This window comes from Oculina patagonica, chromosome 4 (assembly GCF_052425735.1).
Source record: "Oculina patagonica isolate OP01 chromosome 4, crgOcupat, whole genome shotgun sequence".
NCBI lineage: Eukaryota > Metazoa > Cnidaria > Anthozoa > Scleractinia > Oculinidae > Oculina > Oculina patagonica.
Genome location: NC_135761.1, coordinates 62,914,578 through 62,938,150, shown reverse-complemented (window position 1 = coordinate 62,938,150; position 23,573 = coordinate 62,914,578). Strand labels below are relative to the sequence as shown.

Below are 23,573 nucleotides of genomic sequence, written 5' to 3'. Positions count from 1 at the left end.
ATACTGTTATATATGCTAATACAATAAATGGCTTATCAGCTTTTTCTTCAAAGAACTAAATGACTGAGCCTCGAGGACATCACTCGGCAGCGAATTCCAGTCGTTTATATCTTTTAAAATTAAAAACAATCAAATACATAATAAAAACTAGTGGGAGAATAACAGCAGGGGGAAACTGAATCCTATGTAAAAACTGTAATCCTAGATGAAGCTAAAATTTACAAATAGATTTATTAATGACGAGAGAAAAATGTAAAAAAAAAAAAAACAAGCTAGAACCAATTATACTAGTAAGATAAGTATAGTATTAACATATATGTATACATGCTAATCCATTGAAAAGCTAAACAGCTTCCTCTTAAATTAACTAAATGATTGAGCCTCGAAGACATCACTCTGCAACGAATTTCGAACGAATTTCATTTGTTTATATCTGTTAAGAAAGGAAAACTTAACGTAATTTAAGTTAGCTGGTCAGACGTTCGCATGGCTAAAATCTTTTTTGCATTATCGTCTTTGTTCATAGATCATGGCACTAACAACGGATGAATACTTGGAAAAGATCGGAAGCTTTGGTCGATATCAAATCTCGCTTCTGGTCTTTCTTAATGGCTTGATCTTCTTCTGGTTCGGTTGGCCAGTGATGATTGTGGCCTTCATAACCGCCGAACCTGCCTGGAAATGCGTTGACAACAGTAGTGTTTGTCAACTGAACGGAACCATGAAGCCAAAACACGACAACTACAGTTTTAGATGTGACATCCCCCGGGATCAGTGGGAATTTGTGGATGATTTTAAATCAGTTGTGACTGAGGTAAAATGAATTAACAAAAGTAGAAATCCCTATTCGTTCGAGTAGTAATATAGTTGTTGTTTTTTTCTGGCTGAGATTTATAAATTACCCTGGCGATGGATTGAATGGATGTTGGCCCAAGAAGTTTCGTGTCCTTGACATCTAGCAGTAAAAGTGCGATCGTTGACAATTTGCTGAATAATAAAACAATTATCATGCTTACAGCAATTTTGCGGAATATCGCCTGATTTTAGCCAAGTCGGCGTAGGGCCTCTTTGGCTAGATTCAGGCGATATATATATTCTGTCAATTTCGCAGGATAACTTATATAATACAGCGATAAGCCTGATCACTTTTTTTATCTTGGCAGTTTGATCTGGTTTGTGAGCGTGAGTTGTATGGAACTATTGGATCATCCATGATTTTTGTTGGATTCTTTCTCGGCGGAATCGCTGTTGGTCCGTTTAGTGACAAGTTTGGCAGGAAAATCACCATGTACGTATCAGGAATCATTGTTTCCGTCGTAAGCCTGCTGGCGGCTTTCCCAGAGACCTTCTGGCTCTTTGCACTGTGCAGATGCGTGATTGGATTTGGGATAGGTTAGTATGAGCTACGCCGGCCTAGTCCCTACCGGTTCGCATTTGGGCGCGCCCAAAGGTCCTGGGAATGAGTTGAGTTAAGGAGTGCCATTCAGTGACTTCACCGCTTTATGAGGGGTTCAATCTTCTTCCAAAACGAGCTCGGCGGAGAGGGCTTGAAAACTAAACTTGGAGCAAAATATAGTCAATAAATTCGAATACCAAACTAAACTTGTAGATAATTTGCTATGTTTATTATAATTATAATTATTATTATTATAGTTTGTAGCCATGTAAAGAGTAACATGTATTGCAACACAGGGTTGTGCTTAGTAGAAGCCTAGGCCGTTAGCGAGCGTTTACAGAGCTGGTGCAAAATCTTCCGTGATAATTTGCTGTTTTTCATATAGCTGTTGTAAACGAAATCCAAACTATCTTTTCTTTTCTGTGATCATTATTAAACACTGCTAATACAATATGTAAGTTACGGTGGACCAGTATAATGGGATGAGAGCATGCGCGAGTCCGACATGATCGGACGTGTTTTCTGAGCGAAACCTAATGTCCCAACATTTTTCGAATTTCCCTGGTATTTACGACCGTCAATAACATTTTGGAGCGATGCAGTATATCGATAACTTTAATAGACCAATATAATTTGAACCTTGGCCAGGATTTATGGTTGTTCATTCGAGACAATAAAAGGCAACTTAATTACCTTATTTGTATATTAGAGCGGTTTTCAATTGAGCGTCGAAAACCAAATCCAAAGTAGTTACTGGAGGCAAGCGTGGCCGAGTGGTTTGGGCGCTGGTGTTGTAATCCGGAGGTCCCCGGTTCAAGACCTGCCTTGGCCACAAGCTGGATTTGTTTCTCGGTTGTCCCGAGTTCAAGTCCTCGACCACGCTTTGTATATAGCCAACTGGTCTGCCTCCTGCCAGTTGAGATTTTTAACCTTGTTATGTTCATTTAAAAATATTTCGTTTCCTCTGTTTCAGTGGCATGCCTGTAAACTAGCTATCTCGTAGAGATATGAAGCTAAGTGCATGACCACTATATTTTATATTTTTTAAAACTCTGGCCAATCATAAAGGACGCACAGCAATCCATTGTCCAATCCAAACTCAAGGAAATTACACGAAGCGCGGAAAAAAACTTGTGCGAGCAAGTCACGATTGGTTTTGGTTTTACTTATGATTGGTTAAAAAAGTGGAGCGAGTTTTTTAAGCCAATCACTGAGCGTAGCAATACAAAACCAAAGTAAACGCAAATTACTTTCGACACTCAAGTGAAAATGGCTCCATTTACTAATTTCTTTATTTCGTTATTATTGTCATCAGGTGGATACAGCATTGCCGCGTACGTTCTCCTGACAGAACTTGTTGGAATTCGTCACCGCAGCACTGCTGGATGTTCCATCTGGTATTCCTTCAATCTATCCAATATGGCGCTTGCTGGGCTGGCATATCTTGTCAGGGACTGGAGAAAACTGTCTATAATAATGGGAGCTCCAGCCATTCCTTTTGTGCTTGGATGGTTGTAAGTTGCATTTTGTTCTCTGTCGTAAAAAGTCGTTAAACTTTATCAGTATCACATGAAACAATTTTTTAGAGCTCCCCCTCTTCCCGTTTAATGTTGAGTCTTTCGTGGATAAGGATTCCCTTTGCAATATACTTGAGAGCTCAACGTTGAAAAGGGGAGGAGGGGCAGAAAAAAAAATTGTTAATAGTGCCAACAGTTATAAACAAGAATTGTAGGTAGTGCTTTTAATAACTCTGTGTTTATGATTGTAGCTTTTCACCAGAATCTGTGCGTTGGTATCTAGTGAAGGGGAGAACAGAGAAGGCAGAAGAAGTCCTTCAGAAAGTCGCTAAATTCAACAAGAAGCCAATACCTCAAGAACCGCTAAGAAACTATGAAAAACAGCGACTTGGGGACTTGCGTGACTTGTTCAAGACACGTGATATGACAAAAACGACTCTTATATCTTGGTATTGCTGGTACGTATAATTGATATCGATATCACCAATCAATAAAAATCCATGAATTCAACAGCTGGGTGAACTGTGTAAACGAATTGGACTATGTTCACAATGGAGTATAGTATCACGGATTCATCATATCTAGTTTTTATACTATATATCGAAATGAGATCTTTGTAAACGCGACCAAATGAATAACCCACCTGCATCCCCTTGATCTGTTAAAACATCCTCTAGTGTAAACATAGCCTTACCATCAACATATTATATGGAAAGAGCGCGTGAGGCTGTTTAAACTCCAGGCGTTTATTAACCCAATAGCAACTCATTTAGTGTCTGGTGATACACTGTAGTACTCTAGCCAGGTATTTTTAAATAACTTCATCGGCGTGTTTTTCACAGGTTTGTTAATGGAATGGTATATTACGGAGTGTCCTTTAGTTCTCCGTTTGTTGGAGGCAACATGTACCTCAACTTCTTCATAACGAGCACCATTGCACTTGTGGCTTACCCAGCACTTGCCTGGGGCTGTAACAGGTATCTCGCATGAGATAAAAGTCCTAAGATTTACAATCTCGGACAAAACGGTAGAGACACTTCGCTAATTTACACAATTTACTATAGCTCATTTTTGTCAATCTTCCCTCCCCTATTTAACGGTTGTCAATGTTGTCTTGTTGTAGAAAACAAAGCCTGGTGAATTGCAAGCCTTCTCAAACAACATTAAGTGTGGAGAGATGGGGTAACTTGCTTAAAACAAGCTTGCAAATCACGACATTCGCGACAAATATGTGAAATGTGTTTGTCTCAACTGGTTTTGTCCGAGATTGTAGCTTTATTTGTTGTTATTTTTATTTGTTATTTAACATTCGTTTTCCTGCTATTTCTCACTGTATCTTTTGGTAAATTTGCTTCTTCTATTTTTTTTTTAAGATTTGGCCGTAAAAAGACTATTTGCTGTGGTCTTTTCTTCTCTGCTGTTGGTTCTTTTGGGTCTGTATTGCTCACTTTATTCGACGATGGGAACAATAAAGGTAGAAGCCAATTATACAACTTCTTACTAAGCTCGAGTTGTCCAGTTGGAGTATTCATATTCGCAATGTGCAATTTCATTACATCGAAGAAACAAAACTTCGAGATCACACCAACGAGGCCACAATATTCTATGAAGGATTAAAAATCAGTGATTTTGTAAACCGATCCACTCAGCGTCATTTTTCAAGATTTTCAGTTCACTGCAGATCACCTGTTTTTTTTTTTTTATTTTGCGACTCAGTTGAAGTTCCAGAAAACTAGTTACGTTCGTCTTAGGGTATTTGAAAAGGTATTATTAACTGAAGCTTGTCTAACTAAGAAGCAATACAATTTCATCTTTACAGGTATATTGGCTGGAAAAATCATATTTTCTCTGTGCATTGCCAAGTTTTTCATCGTGTTTGCTTTTGACGGATTTTACGTCTATTCAGCTGAGCTATTTCCTACAGTTATAAGGTATGTCTAGAGTATAAGTTCCATGGGACATATGTTCTCGTTTGGGGTGGGGTTATATTTTTTGTTTCTACAGTTAAACGTATCATATTATTTTTATTTTCTTATTTTGTGGCTTACCTGCAAACTAACTGGTGCGTTCCTGAAGACTTTCTTGGTCATATCTGCAGAATGCACCGAGTCCATAGCTAAATGAAATGATAGCTTACAATTTTTGTGATCCATTTTCCTTTTTTTTTTGTTTCACTAAAAGGGAAAATGCTTCGTGCGATTTAATTTCCTATTCTTATCTTTGATGGCACTTTGTGACCCAACGGAATTGGGCTTGCTAGAGCGGTTTTCACTTGAGTGTCGAAAGTTAATTGCGTTTGCTTTGGTCTTGCATTACTACGCTGACTGATTGGCTAAAAAATCTCGCGCCACTTTCTCAGCCAATCTGAACTAAAACCAAAACCAATCGTGACTCGCTCGCGCACGTTTTCCCGCGCTTCGTGCCAGCTACATGTATTTGCTTCGAGTTTTGATTGGTTTACTGGATTGTCCGTGTTCTTTGTGATTGGCCAGAGTGATTACTTTGGTTTTGGTTTTACGATACTCAATTGAAAACTGCTCTACGAGACTTGTGTTTTCTTTTTTTTTTTTTTTTTACAGAAATATTGGAATGGGAACTTCTACATCTGCTGCACGTGTGGGCTCATTTCTCTCTCCTTACATTGTTTTCTCGGTTAGTGTCGCACTTCTTGATAAAAAGTGTTATTTGTTTGCTTGGCGGGTGCTTATTTGCTGTTTCTTATCAACTGCAGAAAGTCTAAGTTATATAGTCAAACCGTGCTAAGGGATTCAAAGGAGTGTTCAGCTTGAGGGGGGTTGGGGAGGGGGGGGGGGAGGTGGGTGGTCTCACCATAATGAGCTACATCAAAAGGCTCTGCTCGAAAGGAGTACCTTTTCGAATCAATTGAATCTATAGGAGGAAGCTTAAGCTTAACCCCTTTTAGCTTTTATCCAGTGAATACACAAAAGCTTGTATTTTTACTGACATACCTTAAGAATATGATTCTTTTCTTATAACTATAGCAACGCGTCCATGCTCTTCTCCCGTTTGGCATCATGGGATTGAACGCACTGATAGCCGGGATGCTGTGCATGATGTTACCGGAAACAAATAATCAACCAACCTTGGAGACCATGGCAGCCAAAAAACAAGGACAAAAGATGGAATTGTTGGTAAAAGATGATGAAAAAGGAATGTCAGCGGAGGACAGCCGATTGTAAAATCGAACAAAACACAACAAAGTCTGCTTCGCAGTATATTTTCTCCGAATTATTGGTGTTTATCTATTCGGTTTTTACGCTGTACGCATTCTTGAGATTTTGTGTGCTTTGAGAATTAAGGAGCAATGTCAAGACATATTACGTTCGTTTAATGGTGTCTGGAATATAAACAAAGAAAAGTCAATCTCTGATATGTGAAATTATCTTTCACTCAAAGGGAACATCAAAATTATTGTTCTCTTCAGTAGCAAGAAAAGAACCAGAGAGTTGAGAAAACAACAACAACAAAAAAGGTGGGGTAGTTTAAGAGATATTGAAAAGAAAAACGAGAGGAGGACTGGCGATCGGTGACATAGCTTCTTATATTCCCAAAGGCCATTATTTCAAGATTGTTCTTAGGAACAATGCTTTTTATTTAGACTGTTAGATTCTTTATTATATTCGGAGGGTCTTGTATTGTAAAAAAGGTGTATTCGTGATTTAAGTTAAGTGCATTCTTTCGTACTCTTGTAAGAGAGCCGTTTGAAACAAGCAAAAAAGTCATGTTTTTGCGTATGGCTTTCTGGGTATTGTTTACAGGGCATTCGACATATCTTCAAAATGACTGTTAGTGTTTATTTGTCTTGTACAATATTCATTCTTTCAAAAGTTGTTTTTACAGATTATTGTTCGCTGTACAGCTCACTGCCTTAATGAAGCACCAAAGCCATTTTGTTCCATGATCTGGGGTTTTTTTGTGTTCAGCTTGCTTAGTAAAAAGGATATGTACATTCTTCGCTCTCCGAAGAGAGCCATTTGTAAAACGCAAAAACAAACAAAGCAAATAAGCGAAACAAACACGTTTTGTATATATGCGTTAAAAGCTGTCCTGCGCAGCAATAGCTAGTGTAAGCATCAAAATACTTTTTATTTTATATGTAGCTCATTGCTCTGATAGCAGCTTAGTATTAGAATATTAGTTTACGCTTGCTGAAAATATATATAATGTATTTTTTGATGTAGCCAGCATGGTAGTGAATTTCCTTTATAACCATAGTAAATTATATCAATTTTTTATTTTAAAAGTTTCGTCAGATCTTCTTTATAAAATCTCTGTAAACTATTGAAAAGATTTTGAACCGATTTTGCTGTATTTTTGCCTTGACTTGTGCCTGGATTTTGTTATCCACTTTTCTATACAACAAAGCCTATAGCAGCGCGTGCACGTGTTAACAGTCAGAAAAGTTCTCACAAAAGTGAGTTAGACCCATTCCAATACATTTAACAGTTATAACACTGCAGTAAGGCATAACAGACCGGGATTTGTGAATTTATAATCTTATCTTTTAAACGCCACTTGATTTCCATTCTGTAAGTCTATTTTGTCTCGCTTTGATTCACAGGTACTGTTGCAAGCCTAGCCCCACTCCACCTTCACCTACCGAACACGCTCATTTCATACCCAATTTCTTCTTTCCCTTTGCAGCCACGATATATAATGACCAGTCACAGAATCGACGAACAAATCCGTCATTGTAATTTACCCCCGGCGTCGACGCGCGGTTTACAGTTTTGGAGTCCAAAAAAGGGAAGAAAATAGAAATGAATGGTTGAAATTAAATTTGAGTGAATTAGAGGGTAGTGACATCCTTCTGGCTTCAAGTTTGTAGATTAATTCACAAGGAATAGAAACTGGGGAACTTAACAATCCGCTCCAGTCGTCATCGGAACCCGAACATGAGCACAGAAAGATAATAAAATAAACTCTTGGAATATATTTGTTTTTGTTTGAATATTTTCAAGCATAATTGTTAGTAACGCTTGGGTAACAGAGGGTAGATAATCCAAATGGTATTTATTTGAATTCATTTTGAACAGATTTATTAGTTGCGTGTGAGCACCTGACCCTAACATTAACTCTAACGCTACAACCCTATATAACCTGCCATTCGTTCAAAGATTGGACTTTAGAACCAGGTAAGTGTCCGTATAAGGTTGCATTTCTTTATTTACAGGTGGTGGTTTATATTACTTCTTTTTACTTCGACTATAATTGACAGGCAATGCATGATTGAATGATTTGAATGCAAAGAAAGACATCTGTGCTAAACATGCTAAAGACGTTTTCCATAACATGAACCAAGTCGTGGCAATTCGCCACACATTTTTAGTTGTTCTTACTCTTCTATAAAAGTTACTTATCATTGCAAGCCGTTAATATATTCCAAATAACAATCAGTACTTCCTAACAAAACGCAAAACTATTTAAGCTCGATTAAGCAATTATGTACCAGGAGAGAGCAGGGCATATGCGACTAAATTCGGACTTAAAAAAGGCTCGTGTACTATATACCAATCTCAGCCAATTCAATATCGAGACGAAAAAGTAGTGCGGGGATCGAGGAATAGAAGACGCCTAGACTAAGCTTAAGTCTGGAACAGATGAGAGGGTCTCAATGGGGTGGGAGCTTTTACGGTTAACGGTTAAAATTTTGGCCTTTTTACGGCTAACGGTTAATTTATTTCTCGGGGGTGGAAGCGGAATCATGAATCATGAATCGTAGCTGTAAAATTAGTAGGAATCATGAATCTTTGTGTTTAAAACTTGGAAATCATGAATAACAAGAGATGACTAAAAGAATCATGAATAACAAATGAATGCTTCCATCGATATTGTAGGCTTGGGAATATAGAATGTAACAACAATTAAACTGATGCGTCGTTTTACTAAATTCTTAAAAAATGTACTCCACAAATGGCCTGAAATCGCATTTCTGAGCATCTAATTTTCAAAATTTTCTGGGGGAGCATGCCCCCAGACCCCCCTAACGAAAGCAATGGAAACACGAATTTACCCTTGCCTTCACATCTTCATCCTTTACTAACTTTACAGTGATCAAGTATGTTACACACCGTGAATATTTAGAAATAATTTAGCGACTGAAAATATTTAACATCGTTTTTTCGGTATAATTCCATGCCAGAAGAGTCTCCACTTGGAAAAGGAGAATCTCTAAGCAGGGAACTGGAATGCGCAACCAGCCTGTAAGTGAAAAACAACAGAAACTGATAACACGTTATTTTGAAAGCTGGATGAAAAGAATGAAAAATGAATCATGAATATCGAATAAAATTTATAAATGAATCATGAATCATCGGGGCAAAAAAGACAGGAATCATGAATATCCATAGTCAAATGATTCCGCTTCCACCCCCGATTATTTCCATTACGGTTAACAGAAGTTAAAAGTTATTTATCATTGTTTTAAATAGTTAAAAATCAATTTCCATTATTTCAAAACGTATTTTAGGTCTTTGGACCCTTTTTGGCACGATGAAGTGAACTAGTTTGGGTTACTTATAATCACTGACCAATTTTAACGGTTGACACATTTTACGGCTAACGGTTAAAATTTTCCATTTTTTACGCCTAACGGCTAAATTTTTGGCCGTTTTACGGCTAACGGTTAATCCCATTGAGACCCTCTGTTATAACTTCATGCGCCGAATGGACTCGCATTCCCTTTAACCTTATATTTGGTATTACTCACACTATCCCCAGTGTGATCTTCCATACATTAAGAACTCAGCAGAAAAATGTAGATAAGTAAAAAGAAATCTGAATACTACACTCAAATTAAGACATAAGTATTTGCGTGGCCGTATCCTAAGATTAATCCACACGTACTGCAGGGTTTATACTTGAAATAAATTACCGGTATTTGAAAAGGGAATCCACAAACCCTATATTGCGCGCCAGGTTTGCACCTGATCCAAAACTTTGGGAAAAAGGGTGAACTGGCAAAAGCCTTAACACAACTACCTAGCTACAGCAGGACACTTATGTCCAGGATTGAACGCAAGTATTGTTTAATGAGTACTTCCCGTTTGACTGTGTTATTTTACATTTCCATATTACTTCATATTTGACAGATCTTGGTGTGTTTTGGTGAACTTTTATTAATGAGGACACTTTGTGATGCCTGTCATGAGGAACGTGCATCTCATTAGCGTTCAATCCTGGACATAATTATGTGCAGCAGGAATACAAGACGCATCTTCGCGGCTAGGCTAACAACTTTAGGCAGGCAAAGGCGCAGATCCTGACCAGTTTTCACCGTTTCACGGAAATCGGACAGCATCTTGTCCGAGTGACTCAAAATACCCCGAAATGGCACTTCTTGGAGTCAAAATGCAAACATTTTCCCTGGAGAACATGCCCCAGACCCCATGCAAAAAGGATCGTGCCTTCAGCGCTTGTATTATTAGCAAACAGTAGAAAAAATGCAAATGCAATCCCCAATTTTAACTGAAAAGATTCTTTGATTCTCTTAAAAAAGAAGTTGTGTCCTCAGTTACGTGTCATTTTTTCACTCTCTCGGATGGAGTTTCTAAAGTACAAAATTTTAATGTGCAGATATGATCAATTAATTCTTAATAGAACACACCTAAATTATTCAGAACTCATTAGCATTTAATATATTTCGTGTTCAATGTTACATTCTGCTCTGTTGCATATAAGTTCAGACCTTGATAGCATCGCTTTCGAAAAATGGATCATGATAGAGACAACAGTTCCAACGCTGATTTTACGAATACTTCTTTGGTGCTTGCTGCCTTTAGCACGACAAAAGGAGTGGTCTGGTGCACTGCCTTTGCTGCAGTTTCTTTTTTCATCATCGTAGGAAACTTGCTTGCCATAACAGTTTTTGCTTTGAACAAAAACCTTCGTAAGAAGAGCTTCCTATTGGTTATAAACATGGCATGCGCGGATTTCATGTTAGGAGCTCTATCTCTTCCTCTGTTTATTTATCGAATCGGAGGCGATTTTGAGCTTTGGCCAATACACTGGAATTTCTCTTTGGACATGTTCTACAGAGTTGTTGATACAGTTTGCGCTCAATCTTCAATAATTACAGCTGCATTTATTGCCGGGGAGAGGTTTTATGCTACGGGATGGCCGCTTAAACATCGGTTCTTAGCACGTAGGCGTACGTATTACATCTCAATTCTACTGACATGGCTGTTGTCGATAGCCATATCAGCTGCAATTATTGGCTCTTTGCGCAAGTCGGTTTATGTGGCCGTCACAATTTGGGTGTCATATGCGTTCACCGTAGCCCTAATCATATGTGGCTGTTATATTGGGATTTGGAGAACATTTACTCAAGGGAGAAACGACATACGAAGTCAGAACAGCAGATCGTCTCAAAGCAATCGTTCAACAAAGACGTTGTTGTTAATAACTTTCGTTGTCCTGCTGTCGTGGCTTCCCTTGATAATAACTAACACGATTTCAGTTTATATCCCGGTGGATAAAGACATTGTGCTACTTGTAAATCTTCTTAACTTTGGCAATTCATTTGCCAATCCTGTTCTGTATTCGCTAAGGATTCCTGAATTTAGGAAAGCGTTGTGTTCAAGAGGGAGAGATAAAGGAAAACGCAAAGTGGATCGACTTGCGGTCACCACAACGGCTATCCACCTGCACGTGGCTTTCAAACAAGCGCTTGATGTCAGCAGGCTTCTTCCCCAGAAAGAAAACAAAGATGAAGAAACTGAGACATGAATAAAGAATTTGGATAAACTAAGAGATTTTACCTCTGAAAAATTAATTTCATTTCCGCGACGAAATGACAAAAAAAATAACCATAGTTTAATCGTGACCGATCGTAAAATTTGATACATGATACAAACCATGTTATTATTGGTTTTAAAATAAGAATTAATAACGAATATGATATTACTGGTAATTGTTAAAAAATGTCGCCTCCTAAGCCGCTTAGAAATGATTTCACTATAAAACAAACCTCAAAGACAATAACATTTCCACCAAGATTCTTGTTGCACAAAACATTTTGCAAAATTGCGTTCAGTAAGCCTGGCAAGTTTTTTTTTTAATTGAATGATAAAATTTAATTGACGGCTATGTTGCCAACAAGGCTATTAATAACTTTAAGGTATCGAGCCCTTGACATTCAAAATCCGATGTAATCGCTTTAGCAATGAGCCATGGAGCTACGTAGAGCTGGTCAAATACGAGTGTGACTGAGGCTTGTTTTCGTTTTCAACTTCGAAGTTCAATTTCAGCTGGCTTCGGTTCTTGTAAGGCTCTGTTCATAGTGGCTCAATTTCTGGCAATACGTTAGACCAACTGAACGCTCAGTGGCATGCTAAAAATATTGCAGTTGGCGGTAAATTGTTTACTAAACTAGATGGACAACATGGTAGAGCCGTTTTCTATGATTAGTTGACCTTGACCGCTAACAGTCTGGAGATTCCACAATATGGTTCTTAAAAATCCAGCAGTCCGCAAAACTCTCCCCGTTGACCAGTTTTGACCGCACGCAGTTCAGAAAATGTTTTCTGATTGCATCTCTGATAAACAGCTATCGTTTATCGTTATGGCAGCATGGACGTGTTATGAACTGGGTTGTCTACTTGAAAGCGAACTCATTGAATATTGTGTCGCAGTGTGTTAGTAGTTTATACGATAGACGGTAACGCTTATATGTATCCTCGACTCTCTCTTTCGACGTCGCTGCTTGGGAAATTCAGCCACTGATACAATCACTTCTTCACTTTTAATGAGCAACGTTTACATCTAAACATCCATATGCTGCCAAAATTTTATTTATTTTTCAATATCGCCTATTATTAACATATGTGCTACTGTAAAGTACTTTCGAGCAACCCGCAAACATTGTCCGTCATGTTCCACTAAATTTGTCGTAGATCTAGTTGCAGCTAAGCCTTAGTGACAAGACAGCAGCGAAGGAGACTAAATTTCTGCGACTGAAACGTAACTAATGCTGACACAATTCTAAATTTTAGCTCTTTCCGTGTTAAAACAAGTTCTACCGTATTATTTACCCCCCATAAATCTGTCCGAGCCTGATTCTAAGTACCGACCTTACATTTCCACTAGCACAACGGCTATCCAGAATTTGGATTATTTGTTTTTACTGTCAGTTTTCCTAATTTCGTTAGTTTCTTTACAGCAATACAGCAATACAGCAATACTGTGGTTTCTGAGCATATAGATCCCAGTTCCCTACGTTGAGGTCCATATTCCAGAGCGGATCCTGATTTTCACAGCTTCCTTTTTATAGTGCCAGTTCCCCAGCATTTATACTTTGCCATGGATGTCACACAACAAACAAATATTCAATTACGCTTGTGAAGTTTGTGAACGGCATAACAGCTGCAGGTAAGCCGGCTTTTGTGTAAATAACCGAACAACCAAAAGCAAACATACCATTCGCTTCAGAATAAGTATATTTTGTCTTACTTTATGAAGTCTTTCAATATGGCTGGCTGTTGTTTTGATTTCGTTCGGTGTCTATTCAGCCAGGCGTGAACGGCACTGAAGACGAAAACATTGACCTGTTTATTCTTTCAATTTGGTGTGAAACGTTGTGATGGTGCTATTTATCTTCAGCATGAGCAGATGAGTTTCTCAAAATTTCCTGGTTGGCTTTATTTGGTTTCCTTGAGAATGAATTAAGAACGTCGATTTTAAGATTTTTGGTTGGCGTGATCAATCGGCACCGGCGATCGGCCGAAACCACGAATTACAATGAAATGTACACACACGAATAACATCGAAAACCTCGGCCTTATTCACACATATTACTACATGGACATAAGGTTATATCGACAAGGAAGATTCCCTGTCGTTGCTGTGTGTGTTATATTACAAGTTCAAATCGTAACCCAAAGGTTGAATATTATGAATATTTTACGTGATTCCACCTTGAATTTTAATTCTGTTTGTTATTATAATTAGTTGAAATTTGTAATCAGAGTTCGACGCGATATTGGTCACAAAGTGCAACGCAACAAGAGCATGTATTTAGGAATGTTCATTTCGAGTGCCTTGATTTTTGAGCAAACTCGAGGCCAAAATCGTAAAATAATGGCAAAGTTATTTACCGTGTGCGGTCAATAAACACAGAATACGTCATTAATCAAATGAAAACTGCTGGAGAATGGGAGAGTAGGAGAGTTTAAAAAGAGGAATCTTTACAATGGGGTATCTTGGGAACGAAGGAACAAACGGAACGGTATAGGCCATATAATTTTAGGCAATTTCAGCACTCAAATGGTCAATGAATCGGAATTTTTAAATTTTAACAAACACAAATAAAAGTTTCTTGCAATGTTACACACACAAAAACTGCTTTTAAAAAATAGTTAACTCAGTACATACACTATTTACAGTCGCGGATTACTAATTCGTTATAATTACTAACATAACTAAATAAATTTACAACATTCAGTTGTGGTAAAACAAAAGTAAAAAAGTAACTGAATATGAAATACAAGGGAAAGATCATCCTCGGAGACCCAGGGGCAGTTTGTGGGGCAAGAGAAACGCGAAAAAGCGGGTAAAAAATAGCGCGAAACTGCCAGTTACATAAATCAGCATATAAAAGTTCTATTGACTGAAAGTGCCCCTGGGGAAAGATTCTTACCAGACCAGTTCAAAAAGCTCTCTGAATACTGCCTCGTGATTGGGCAGAAAAAGTATTTTGTTTTCCCTTTGTATTATTCTGCCCAATCGACGACCAGCTTGACTTCGGTCCTTTTGTACACAAAAGCCAGTGCTAGAATCGCTGCTGCACGCTTTGCACGCGTAGCTAGTCGCGATCGGCCGCTTGACACATCTGCCTGGTTTGTTCGTGAAAAATATACTCTTGTTTGGAAAAGTTTCGCCTCAAACTGTCATCAATCTTTCCGTAAAAGATCTGAAATACATCCATTTTTATAGCAGTGCAACAAGCTGCATATCGCACACAAACTTTAATAGCTCGCAAGCAGCATTCAAGTGTTACGATTCCTGCGATCGACCACAATCTGAAGAATCCGCCGTCTCTCCGCGGGCATGGCCGTCAAACTTTCGACGTTTTCGACCAGGGGAGGCACTAGCCGAAACGTTTCCTTCCCGAGCAAATTCTCTGCTAAAAAGCAAGACAGATATAGCGAGCGAACTGGCTTTGTGTACATACTTCGTTTGCATGAGAACACAACAAAAGGACCGCAGTCAAGCTGTTCGCCGATTGGGCAGAATAATACAAAGGGGAAACAAAAGATTTTTCTGCCCAATCACGAGGCAGTATTCAGAGAGCTTTTTGAACTGGTCTGGTAAGAATCTTTCCCCAGGGGCACTTTCAGTCAATAGAACTTTTATATGCTGATTTATGTAACTGGCAGTTTCGCGCTATTTTTTACCCGCTTTTTCGCGTTTCTCTTGCCCCACAAACTGCCCCTGGGTCTCCGAGGATGGGGAAAGATGAACGTTTATTCTTTTGTCTCACGATGAAATCGCTTTGAGTTGTTGATCGCGACGTTTCGACTGGAATACTGTTAGCCGTCATAGACGTAATGAGGTCGATTGTTTAACAATCGACCTCATCGCCTGATGAAGACTAGCAGTATTGCATTTGGAACGTCGCGATCAAAAACTCAAAGCGATTCCATCGTGAGACAAACGAATAAATGTTAATCTTCCCTATCTTACACCACGATGAACAACAAAGACATCTTTAATGAAATACATGTTTCGGATGGCGTAGGGGCGCGCGGTGTCGAGGTGAGGATTTTGAAACAACCTTCTGAACACGAAGTTTAATAAATTAACTAACAACTTAATCATGCCAATTTATCACTTTCCTTTTATGTTTTTATGTTGTCCTTGTTATGTTTTTCTTTGTTAAGTTATCAATAAGTTACTGGAAGGTTGATTACTGTATTTTCTTCCACAGTGTATTAGTAGGATATGGCTCTTACCGCCGATGAAGTTCTGGAGGAAGTTGGTAGCTTTGGTTGGTTCCAAAAACGGCTCCTTATTCTTTTCAACTTGCTTTCTGCTCTGTTATTCGGCTGGGCCGTGATGGTGACGGGAATAATAACCGCAGAGCCTCCCTGGAAATGTGTCCAGAATAGCTCTGTGTGCTTATTTGATAAGAAGATGGTGCAAGGGGAGGCTGATCAGGATGATTTCAATCATAGATGTGATATCAGTAGGAGTGAGTGGGTTTTTGACGACGAGTTCACATCCGTTATCACTGAGGTAAGAAAAAAAAAGGCATATTTGATACATAGCTTCAGCTTGTGCAGTGAGTATATCAAGCTGTTATCTGGCGAAAGGTATCGGAAAACAGAAAAGGAGGCGCAGCGACCTATTGGTTGGAGCGGTGTACTCCGGTTCGAGGGCTCTGGCTAAGCGCCTAGTCAGCATTTATTATTGCGTTGAATGTTTGGGCTATTCACTAGACACTAACAGGCCTTATAATACCGAGTCATAGAGTACCGTTGGACGATCAGGGTTATCTGAATAACTGGAAGCGGGGGTGGGGGGAGGGGGACATTCGATGAAGTGACATCCCATCCGAGAAGACTAATAGCATGATATTCCTGGCTGCATCAAGCAGCGGTTAAATAAATACGTAGATGAGTTTACTGCTAACTGCATGTCAAATTCTTCTATACCCCATAGAAGCATACGCATCTGCCTTAAATATTTGTTTTCCATTTGGATGTTTCATGGAAATGTATTTAACTTTCGGAAGACCAGAATAACACTTTTCACACGAAAATTAGCAGGGCTCCCGCTTCTGTCATCCCCGTGATCGTTTCAAAGTTTGCCTTGTTCGTTATCGTCAATGTGCTAGTATAAAATGTTGAATGCCCTCAGATCGTTACATTCTTTACTAATAAAAATAAGTAAATTGTCCGACACTGACTTAGAAAAAAGCGTTATAAACAAACGTTTTGTAAAATTGCGTAAGACGAATATCTTCCCAAAATGGAAATTTTCAGTCAGTGTCAGACATCGTACGCAATTTTAGAATTTTTCGTGTAATTCTTTCTCATTATGTCTTGCAGTTTGATCTTGTGTGCAGCAAATCAATCTATGGCACTTTAGCTTTGGCTGCAGTCTTTCTTGGATTCTTTTTTGGTGCCATAATCATTGGTCCCTTCACGGACAAGTTTGGAAGAAAACCTACTATTTTCATCTCAGGATTTGTCATCGCTATCTTCAGCTTGGTTTCTGCCTTCCCCAAAGTATTCTGGCTGTTTGTTGTCTTAAAGATCATCGTCGGTCTGGGAGTTGGTGAGCGTGCAACTGATCCTTAAATTAAATTGCTTAAGAACTTGGTCCAATGTCTGGTCTAATGTTAAGGATTAAGAGTTAAATCACGCGTAGCTAACATCCTATTGGAATGTTCTCTCAGAAATATTATCTGAAAACCTAACATTTTAAAAGAGATTTTTTTATCTTACCTTGCAGTACAATATACGCAATTTCCCGGTCACTAGAACAGACACCTTCCGGACCGCAATTTGGTGTCCGTAATAGAGGAATCGAAGTCTGTAATAGCGGGAGTTGTTCGTGATTTTTGGCGTAAAAATACATAAACTTGTAGGTTTTGGACCGCAATCCTTTAGAGCGTCTACTAAAACAATAAGACTACTCGCGATCGTAGTCTAATTGTTAAATGCAGTCACCTGACCTTATTGTTGTTTTTATGGTTAACAGGATTACGCGTTAACACGAAACCTCAGTATTGGAACATTGTATTCTCAACTAGCGCGTTGTCTTCTTTTTCATCAGGTGGAGCAAGCGTGGCAATATTTGTGCTCGTCACGGAATTTGTTGGCGTACGACACCGCAGTATGATGGGAATGTCCCTGTGGTATTGCTGGAGCTTGTCTCTAATGGCACTGGCCGGCATTGCTTACCTCATCAGAGATTGGAGGATGCTAACCATTGCCACCGCGGTCCCTGGAATTCCCGCATTGCTGGGGTGGTTGTAAGTGTCAAATGGCACATGGTTACTTTGTCTTCGACTAGCCTTTTTCCTATGTCTCAAAACGAGCCTTCGCGCGAAACCATTTATATTAAAATGCGTGTAACCTGCCCGTTCATCTTCCTGCTAATCCATCTCATTTTCGTATGGAAACTTTCGCAAGAGGATTCGTTTTGAAATGGAGGCCAAAGGCAACTCGGAAATGGTCTACGTACTGCCCTTAGTACTTCCATAACAACTCGAGTAGTTTATACCAAAACTTAACATGTTTAAAAGCTTCTCCCTGGTTAAACATGGTATCAGTCCATTATTTTGCGCACAATCGTGTTCCCAAAGTGATTTTTTTCTACTGTGTATTGGCATGCTAGTTTATTGACTGGCCATGAAATTGACCAAAATGAAATATTTTTGGTGGGAGTCTGCGATGTTGACAAAGGGATATTTTGGAGGGGAGGGAAATCTAAGATTATGGTATTTGCTGTGTTTTAAGAGGGAAGGTGTAATTTTGAGAGTAATTTGAGGGCCAGTATGTAAAATGTTTCTATCAGTTTGAAGCATTTTTTCGTCATTTGTTTTTTGTTAGTTTGACACCCGAATCAGTGCGCTGGTTGATGGTGAGAGGAAAAGTGGAAGAAGCTAAAGAGATTTTTAGAAAAATGGCAAGAGTAAACAAAAGGAGCATGCCAGATGAAGACCTTCAAGTTCCGCAAAATGATGATAGGTTAGGAGATGTGCGTGACCTGTTTGCGACGCGCAAAATGGCGAAAACTACTCTGTTATCATGGTATTGCTGGTAAGAGGATTTTTGTGTATCTTACAGTAATGTGAATACCGTAAAATGCCGTTAATAGTCACTGCCAGCTACTGCCGAGGCCTCAACAACTTCGCAAGGGGTTATGGGTGGGGTTTACAATAAGTCTAGATTGTTCAAAGTCTCCTGTTTTTCCGTGAGGTCGTAGAGACTCCTGTTTTTCTGTGAAGGGGGGGGGGGGGGGGGGGGGGGGCGACCCACGGGGTTTTGCCCAGTTTTTTTTTTCTCCAGTTTTCGCTTGCGCTCATAAACCATGATGGCGGCCCGTCGGACTCAACGATCGCTCTTTGCGACTTCACGGAAAAATAGGTGACTGTGAGCAGACTATTACTGGTCTTTTGTCTGGTGATAAGACTGCATTAAGGCAATGGGAAAATCAATCAGTAAATGAACAGGGTATATATAGCCAACTAGCAAAAAGGAAATTGGCTTTCCGTGCAGAGATATTGACGTATTGAAAATAAAATATAATTATCTTTGGAAAAACGGATATCGCGATTGAAAACATGGTATGACTCGCTAAATTATTAGTTTCATAGCGCGTTTGGTCGTTATGTCCATCGTGATGGCGTACGGTGGAAACAAGATCCGGGGGCGAGGCCATTCAAGGAGGGCGAGTGTTGTAATGTGACATTTATCAGAGCAGAATTACAGAACAACTGAGGTTATGGTGCTTTTATGAAATCGAAAGAACAACGTTTTTCTTGTATATTCCACACACCATGTTATTCGCGCCAAAGTTAGGCCCACCATCAGGGGTTAGAAAAAGAGTTACGATATAATAGCATTAAAATAAATATTAATTATCACCTCGTAATGTTATTTTCAGGTTTGTTAATGCCCTTGTATATTATGGCGTTTTTCTGAGCGCGCCTGCGATTGGAGGAAACTTTTACTTGAACTTTTTCCTCACGAGTTTGATTGAACTTCCGGCTATCCCAGTAGGCGTATGGGCCTTTAACAGGTATGTAAGCCAAACTCATCAAAAATTGAATTGAAATTATGTCATACTTGTTGATGATAATTATATCGTAATCCTGGTGGAAGCCAAGGGAAAAACTAAAGGTATCGAAAAAGTCTGTTATCTAGTCATAAAAATTGATAAATTAATAAATTGATAAATTTTTGGTTCGAGTCAGGGAATTTTTTTTTTTTGCAGTGCTCTGCGCCATGTTAAATCTAAACGCAAACACAGCTTCTGTTTTAATTTCTAGATTTGGCCGAAAGAAGAGCATCATTGCAAGTTTAATCTTAGCCTCTTTTGGAGCCTTTGCGTCTGTACTTATTGCAAGTGAAGACAACAATAGTACCGGTAAAAATATTCAGACATGTATAGTTCCTGAATCGTTATTTCCTGAGATGCCTTTATAGTGGTACGGAGGGTTGCTGTCTTTACTTTAACTACTAAAGAAGAACCACAGTCACTAGAACTCTGACGGGAAACGAAAAATAGTTCGAGTTAGCGGGGAATTCGAGTTATCCGAGTTCGAGTAACCGAATAAAAATGACTGAAAAGTGGGGTCAAATCTAAGTTAAATTGGACTCACTTCGAGTTAGCGGAGGAATTCGATTTAACCGAGTTTGAGTTACCGAGGTTCTACTGTATAAATAGTCGGTGTCCCATTCCCCTTGGAGATTATTCAACGAAAGGAAAGAGGTGGGCTGGGAGAGCTCTAAATATGCAGGTAATTCTGTTCAAACTTATCCGGGGCTTTACTCAAAGAAATCATTCTAAAACCTTGACAAAAAACATACCGTTAAACGTGTTCTTAGTCAGTAGTGGCACGTATTTTTGGGAGAGTTGCATCTAAAGCCCGAGCCAAACGAGGATGAGAGTTGATGAGAGTTCAAACTCTCGCTCTCGTTTGGCATGGAACTCTTTAATATTCACTCTCATCGAATCTGGTGCGCTCTCATCGACTTTGAACGTGCTCAAATTTTTACGAGAGTCGATAAGAGTTTGACGGACTATCGTTCGCGTTTGGCCCGAGTTGATGATAGTCGATGAGAGTTGACGAAAACTCTCAACTCTCATCAACTCTCATCCTCGTTTGGCCCGGGCTTTATAACAAATACCGGTAATCAGGAACGTTATCCATGTGCTCAGACTTCTCTTCATTTGCACGGTCGACTTTCTGTGAAACTACAGTATGTACATGTAAGGCAATGAACATGTAGTCCCGCCCCTACCAGTAATTACATTTATTTATTGTGATTGTGTTTGGTGGTTCCCAATTTAACTCCTCCGCGCTTTGTATATATCTAACCAGCTTGGATTCTTTTCCTTGATATGTTTGCTTGATTGTTTGATAGCTGATTCATATATACGGCATCACAAGCTTTTAGCTTTAAATATAAACTCTGTATAAGTAAAGTTGTTTGGCTTTTCCTTTTGATTATTGCTACTCACTCTTTGTGGCCAAAGGTGCTGCAAGATTGTTAACCAAGCTTCGTTTTGTCGTGTTTGTAATTTTAGGTGCTCTAGCGGGTAAAATTATCATGTCCATGATTGTAGCCAAGTTCTTCATCACCATATCTTTTGATGGAGTATACCTTTACTCTGCGGAACTATTCCCAACTGCTATAAGGTAATTCATTTTCTAACAACACAAGGGTTGGACTGACTGACTGACTGACTGACTGTCCGATTTTATTTCTTTCTAGTAAGCTAGCGAGCTCGCATTATTAACATTGCTTTGAAATTTAAATTTAAATAACTAACGCTTATAATGTTGCCATCATGTTTAGTGCTTCATTTATCGATTCCAAGGGGAGAATAAGATATCACCACAGTTTACGTTTTTTGACACATTTGCTAAAAGGTTTTGTTCAGCAAAGCTGCTGTTTTTGCTAGCTTTATTCATATACCCTTGGAGAAATTTAAGGTTATAAAGGTGAGGTAAAAATAAATTAAATTAAAAAAGGAAACGCATTAACACATACAGATTTTTTTTGATCGTGTGGAAGACCAACGCACTGATACGCTGGTATGAGAGTGCGTTTGGATTTACTTGACGGGGAAAGCTAGCAGGCGGTTGTGATTATTGGCCACTACAGTAATTGAAACATTAACTGAGTTATACTTAATTTTAAATCTTTCATTCACAGAAACATTGGAGTTGGAACATCGACTGCTGCTGCCCGTATTGGATCAATCTGTTCTCCTTTCATAGTATATACTGTGAGTAATTACTGCTGTGCGAAAAAAAAAATCAATTAAGAGACCAAAAAAATACTCAGAGAGAATATACACTTTGTGACGCACATCAGACATCGACATAAATAACCCTAAGAGCATGGGAAAATGGTTTCACCTTTCAGTCTAGTTGCATGGCCTAGCTTCCACAGGTCTTCTATAGCTCAGTGGTAGCTGACTGCTACTGTGCAGCACTTCTACGCGGTTATGTTGATTTTACTATATTCCAAGATGGTTCAAACTCTTAAGTCTGTAGATGAAACATTGATTGAAATGAGGCTTTTAGAGAGGGTTATATATCGGAATGATCTGCATTTTAAATCTAATAGTACTTTAAAGTTTGTTTGCCAGCTACGCAGGCTAACAGCACGAATATTTTAGCCAGCTGTAACATTTAAATTATAAAACTCGGAGCTAGAAGTCAACGAGCTTCCATTTGACTTGCCTGATTTTGGAATATGCCGTTTCTGTGGATGTGCCGTACCGTAACGTAACTTTTTTATCTATTGATACAGAATAGCGTTCATCGTTTGCTCCCATTTGCCATTATGGGCCTGAACGCACTGCTTGCTGGGATATTGTGCATGACCTTACCAGAAACTAACAACCAACCGACGATGGAGACTGTCAAGAAAGAGGAAGGAGAGGAAATGAGTCCAATAAATGCAGAGCCTCAGAATGTCTAATAGTTTCTGAGAGTCATAGCAGAAACATGCCTTGAAAGCCCTGAAGAGTGCAATAAAACATATCTTTTTGTCGTAATTTTGCCTGTAGTTAGTTATTTTAAGATCGTCATTTTTCTTAAAGGAGAAGAGAGGTTTCATAGTATCCAAGGCAACCAACGTTAACATTTGTTCAAATACCCTCTTTACACATTTGTTTTCACAGTGAAAGAACACACAATTAAAAAAACGAAACAACGAGAAAATAAAAGAGCCGATATAATATAATATAAACCGTTTTTAATCAAATGTAGAGGAACATGGCTACTTGCGGTAAGTGTCTTTAAAGGAGAAGTTCACTCCAGAATGGCCATTTATTTTCTTTACGCCAATAAAAAGTTTATACCAAAATATGTTATTCACCAAAATTTCAGCTTCCAACGAGCGCTAAAACCCTACGAAATCTTTCTCTAAGTAGCCCAAAATTCGACAACTGAACGCCGCCATCTTGGAGCTAGTAATGTATGCGTGACGTCAAAGAGCTCAGCCTGAAGTTTGAATACTCAAAACTCCTTGTTTTGTTTTTGTTTGTCAAAACTGCCTGTTTGTGCAGCTCCGTGTTTCTCAAACAGAGCTCCAAGAGATACAAAAAACCTTTCACCGTCTTTCAATATCTAAAAGAAAAAATGCTCACGAATGGATTATAAGAATGGGCAGAAACGAAAAATTCCTACCAAAGCGGACATAAATATTTGTGTGTTCCGAAAACTATACGGAAGACTGCTTCGAAGAAGATTACAGATACAGGCTACTGAGTGACAATACCCCCCAAAAAAGAGAAAAAGGCAGACGCAATACCAACCAATGTTACGATTATGCTATTTTACTTTTTTACTTTATTTCAGGGAGGATTTTTAATCAACCAGAGAAACTCTCTGTTGTTGTTGTTGACTTCGTCGTATTTTCTCGATTAAACACGGGTCCCCGATTAAACGC

The 23,573-nt window shown here is 38.9% G+C and overlaps 3 protein-coding genes across 3 annotated transcripts; all 3 read left to right on the top strand.

The window, feature by feature from the left end:
• The first annotated feature begins 522 nt into the window (after positions 1-522).
• LOC144651005 (organic cation transporter protein-like) lies at positions 523-6,979 on the top strand. Its single transcript, XM_078510854.1, has 9 exons — positions 523-814; positions 1,164-1,392; positions 2,712-2,910; positions 3,165-3,371; positions 3,756-3,890; positions 4,287-4,387; positions 4,733-4,844; positions 5,493-5,565; positions 5,916-6,979. Exons 1-9 carry the CDS (start codon positions 530-532, stop codon positions 6,111-6,113), a joined length of 1,539 nt encoding a protein of 512 aa, XP_078366980.1. The 5' UTR covers positions 523-529; the 3' UTR covers positions 6,114-6,979.
• Positions 6,980-10,593: 3,614 nt separating this feature from the next.
• Positions 10,594-12,060, top strand: LOC144651006 (adenosine receptor A3-like). Its single transcript, XM_078510855.1, has one exon. It carries the CDS (start codon positions 10,645-10,647, stop codon positions 11,659-11,661), a length of 1,017 nt encoding a protein of 338 aa, XP_078366981.1. The 5' UTR covers positions 10,594-10,644; the 3' UTR covers positions 11,662-12,060.
• A 1,151-nt stretch (positions 12,061-13,211) lies between these two features.
• Positions 13,212-22,677, top strand: LOC144651004 (organic cation transporter protein-like). The gene is made up of 10 exons (XM_078510852.1): positions 13,212-13,302; positions 15,860-16,167; positions 16,983-17,211; positions 17,713-17,911; positions 18,492-18,701; positions 19,549-19,683; positions 19,934-20,031; positions 21,196-21,307; positions 21,828-21,900; positions 22,431-22,677. The coding sequence occupies exons 2-10, from the start codon at positions 15,874-15,876 to the stop codon at positions 22,599-22,601; spliced, it is 1,521 nt and encodes a 506-aa protein (XP_078366978.1). The 5' UTR covers positions 13,212-13,302; positions 15,860-15,873; the 3' UTR covers positions 22,602-22,677.
• The last annotated feature ends 896 nt before the right edge of the window (positions 22,678-23,573 follow it).

Coding starts and splice junctions, on each gene's coding strand:
- LOC144651005 (XM_078510854.1), top strand. CDS start 530: ATGGCACTAACAACGGATGAATACTTGGAAAAGATCGGAAGCTTTGGT. Junction 2,911..3,164: donor CCTTTTGTGCTTGGATGGTT/GTAAGTTGCATT, acceptor TTATGATTGTAG/CTTTTCACCAGAATCTGTGC. Junction 4,845..5,492: donor CTATTTCCTACAGTTATAAG/GTATGTCTAGAG, acceptor TTTTTTTTACAG/AAATATTGGAATGGGAACTT.
- LOC144651006 (XM_078510855.1), top strand. CDS start 10,645: ATGGATCATGATAGAGACAACAGTTCCAACGCTGATTTTACGAATACT.
- LOC144651004 (XM_078510852.1), top strand. CDS start 15,874: ATGGCTCTTACCGCCGATGAAGTTCTGGAGGAAGTTGGTAGCTTTGGT. Junction 16,168..16,982: donor TCACATCCGTTATCACTGAG/GTAAGAAAAAAA, acceptor TATGTCTTGCAG/TTTGATCTTGTGTGCAGCAA. Junction 21,308..21,827: donor CTATTCCCAACTGCTATAAG/GTAATTCATTTT, acceptor TTTCATTCACAG/AAACATTGGAGTTGGAACAT.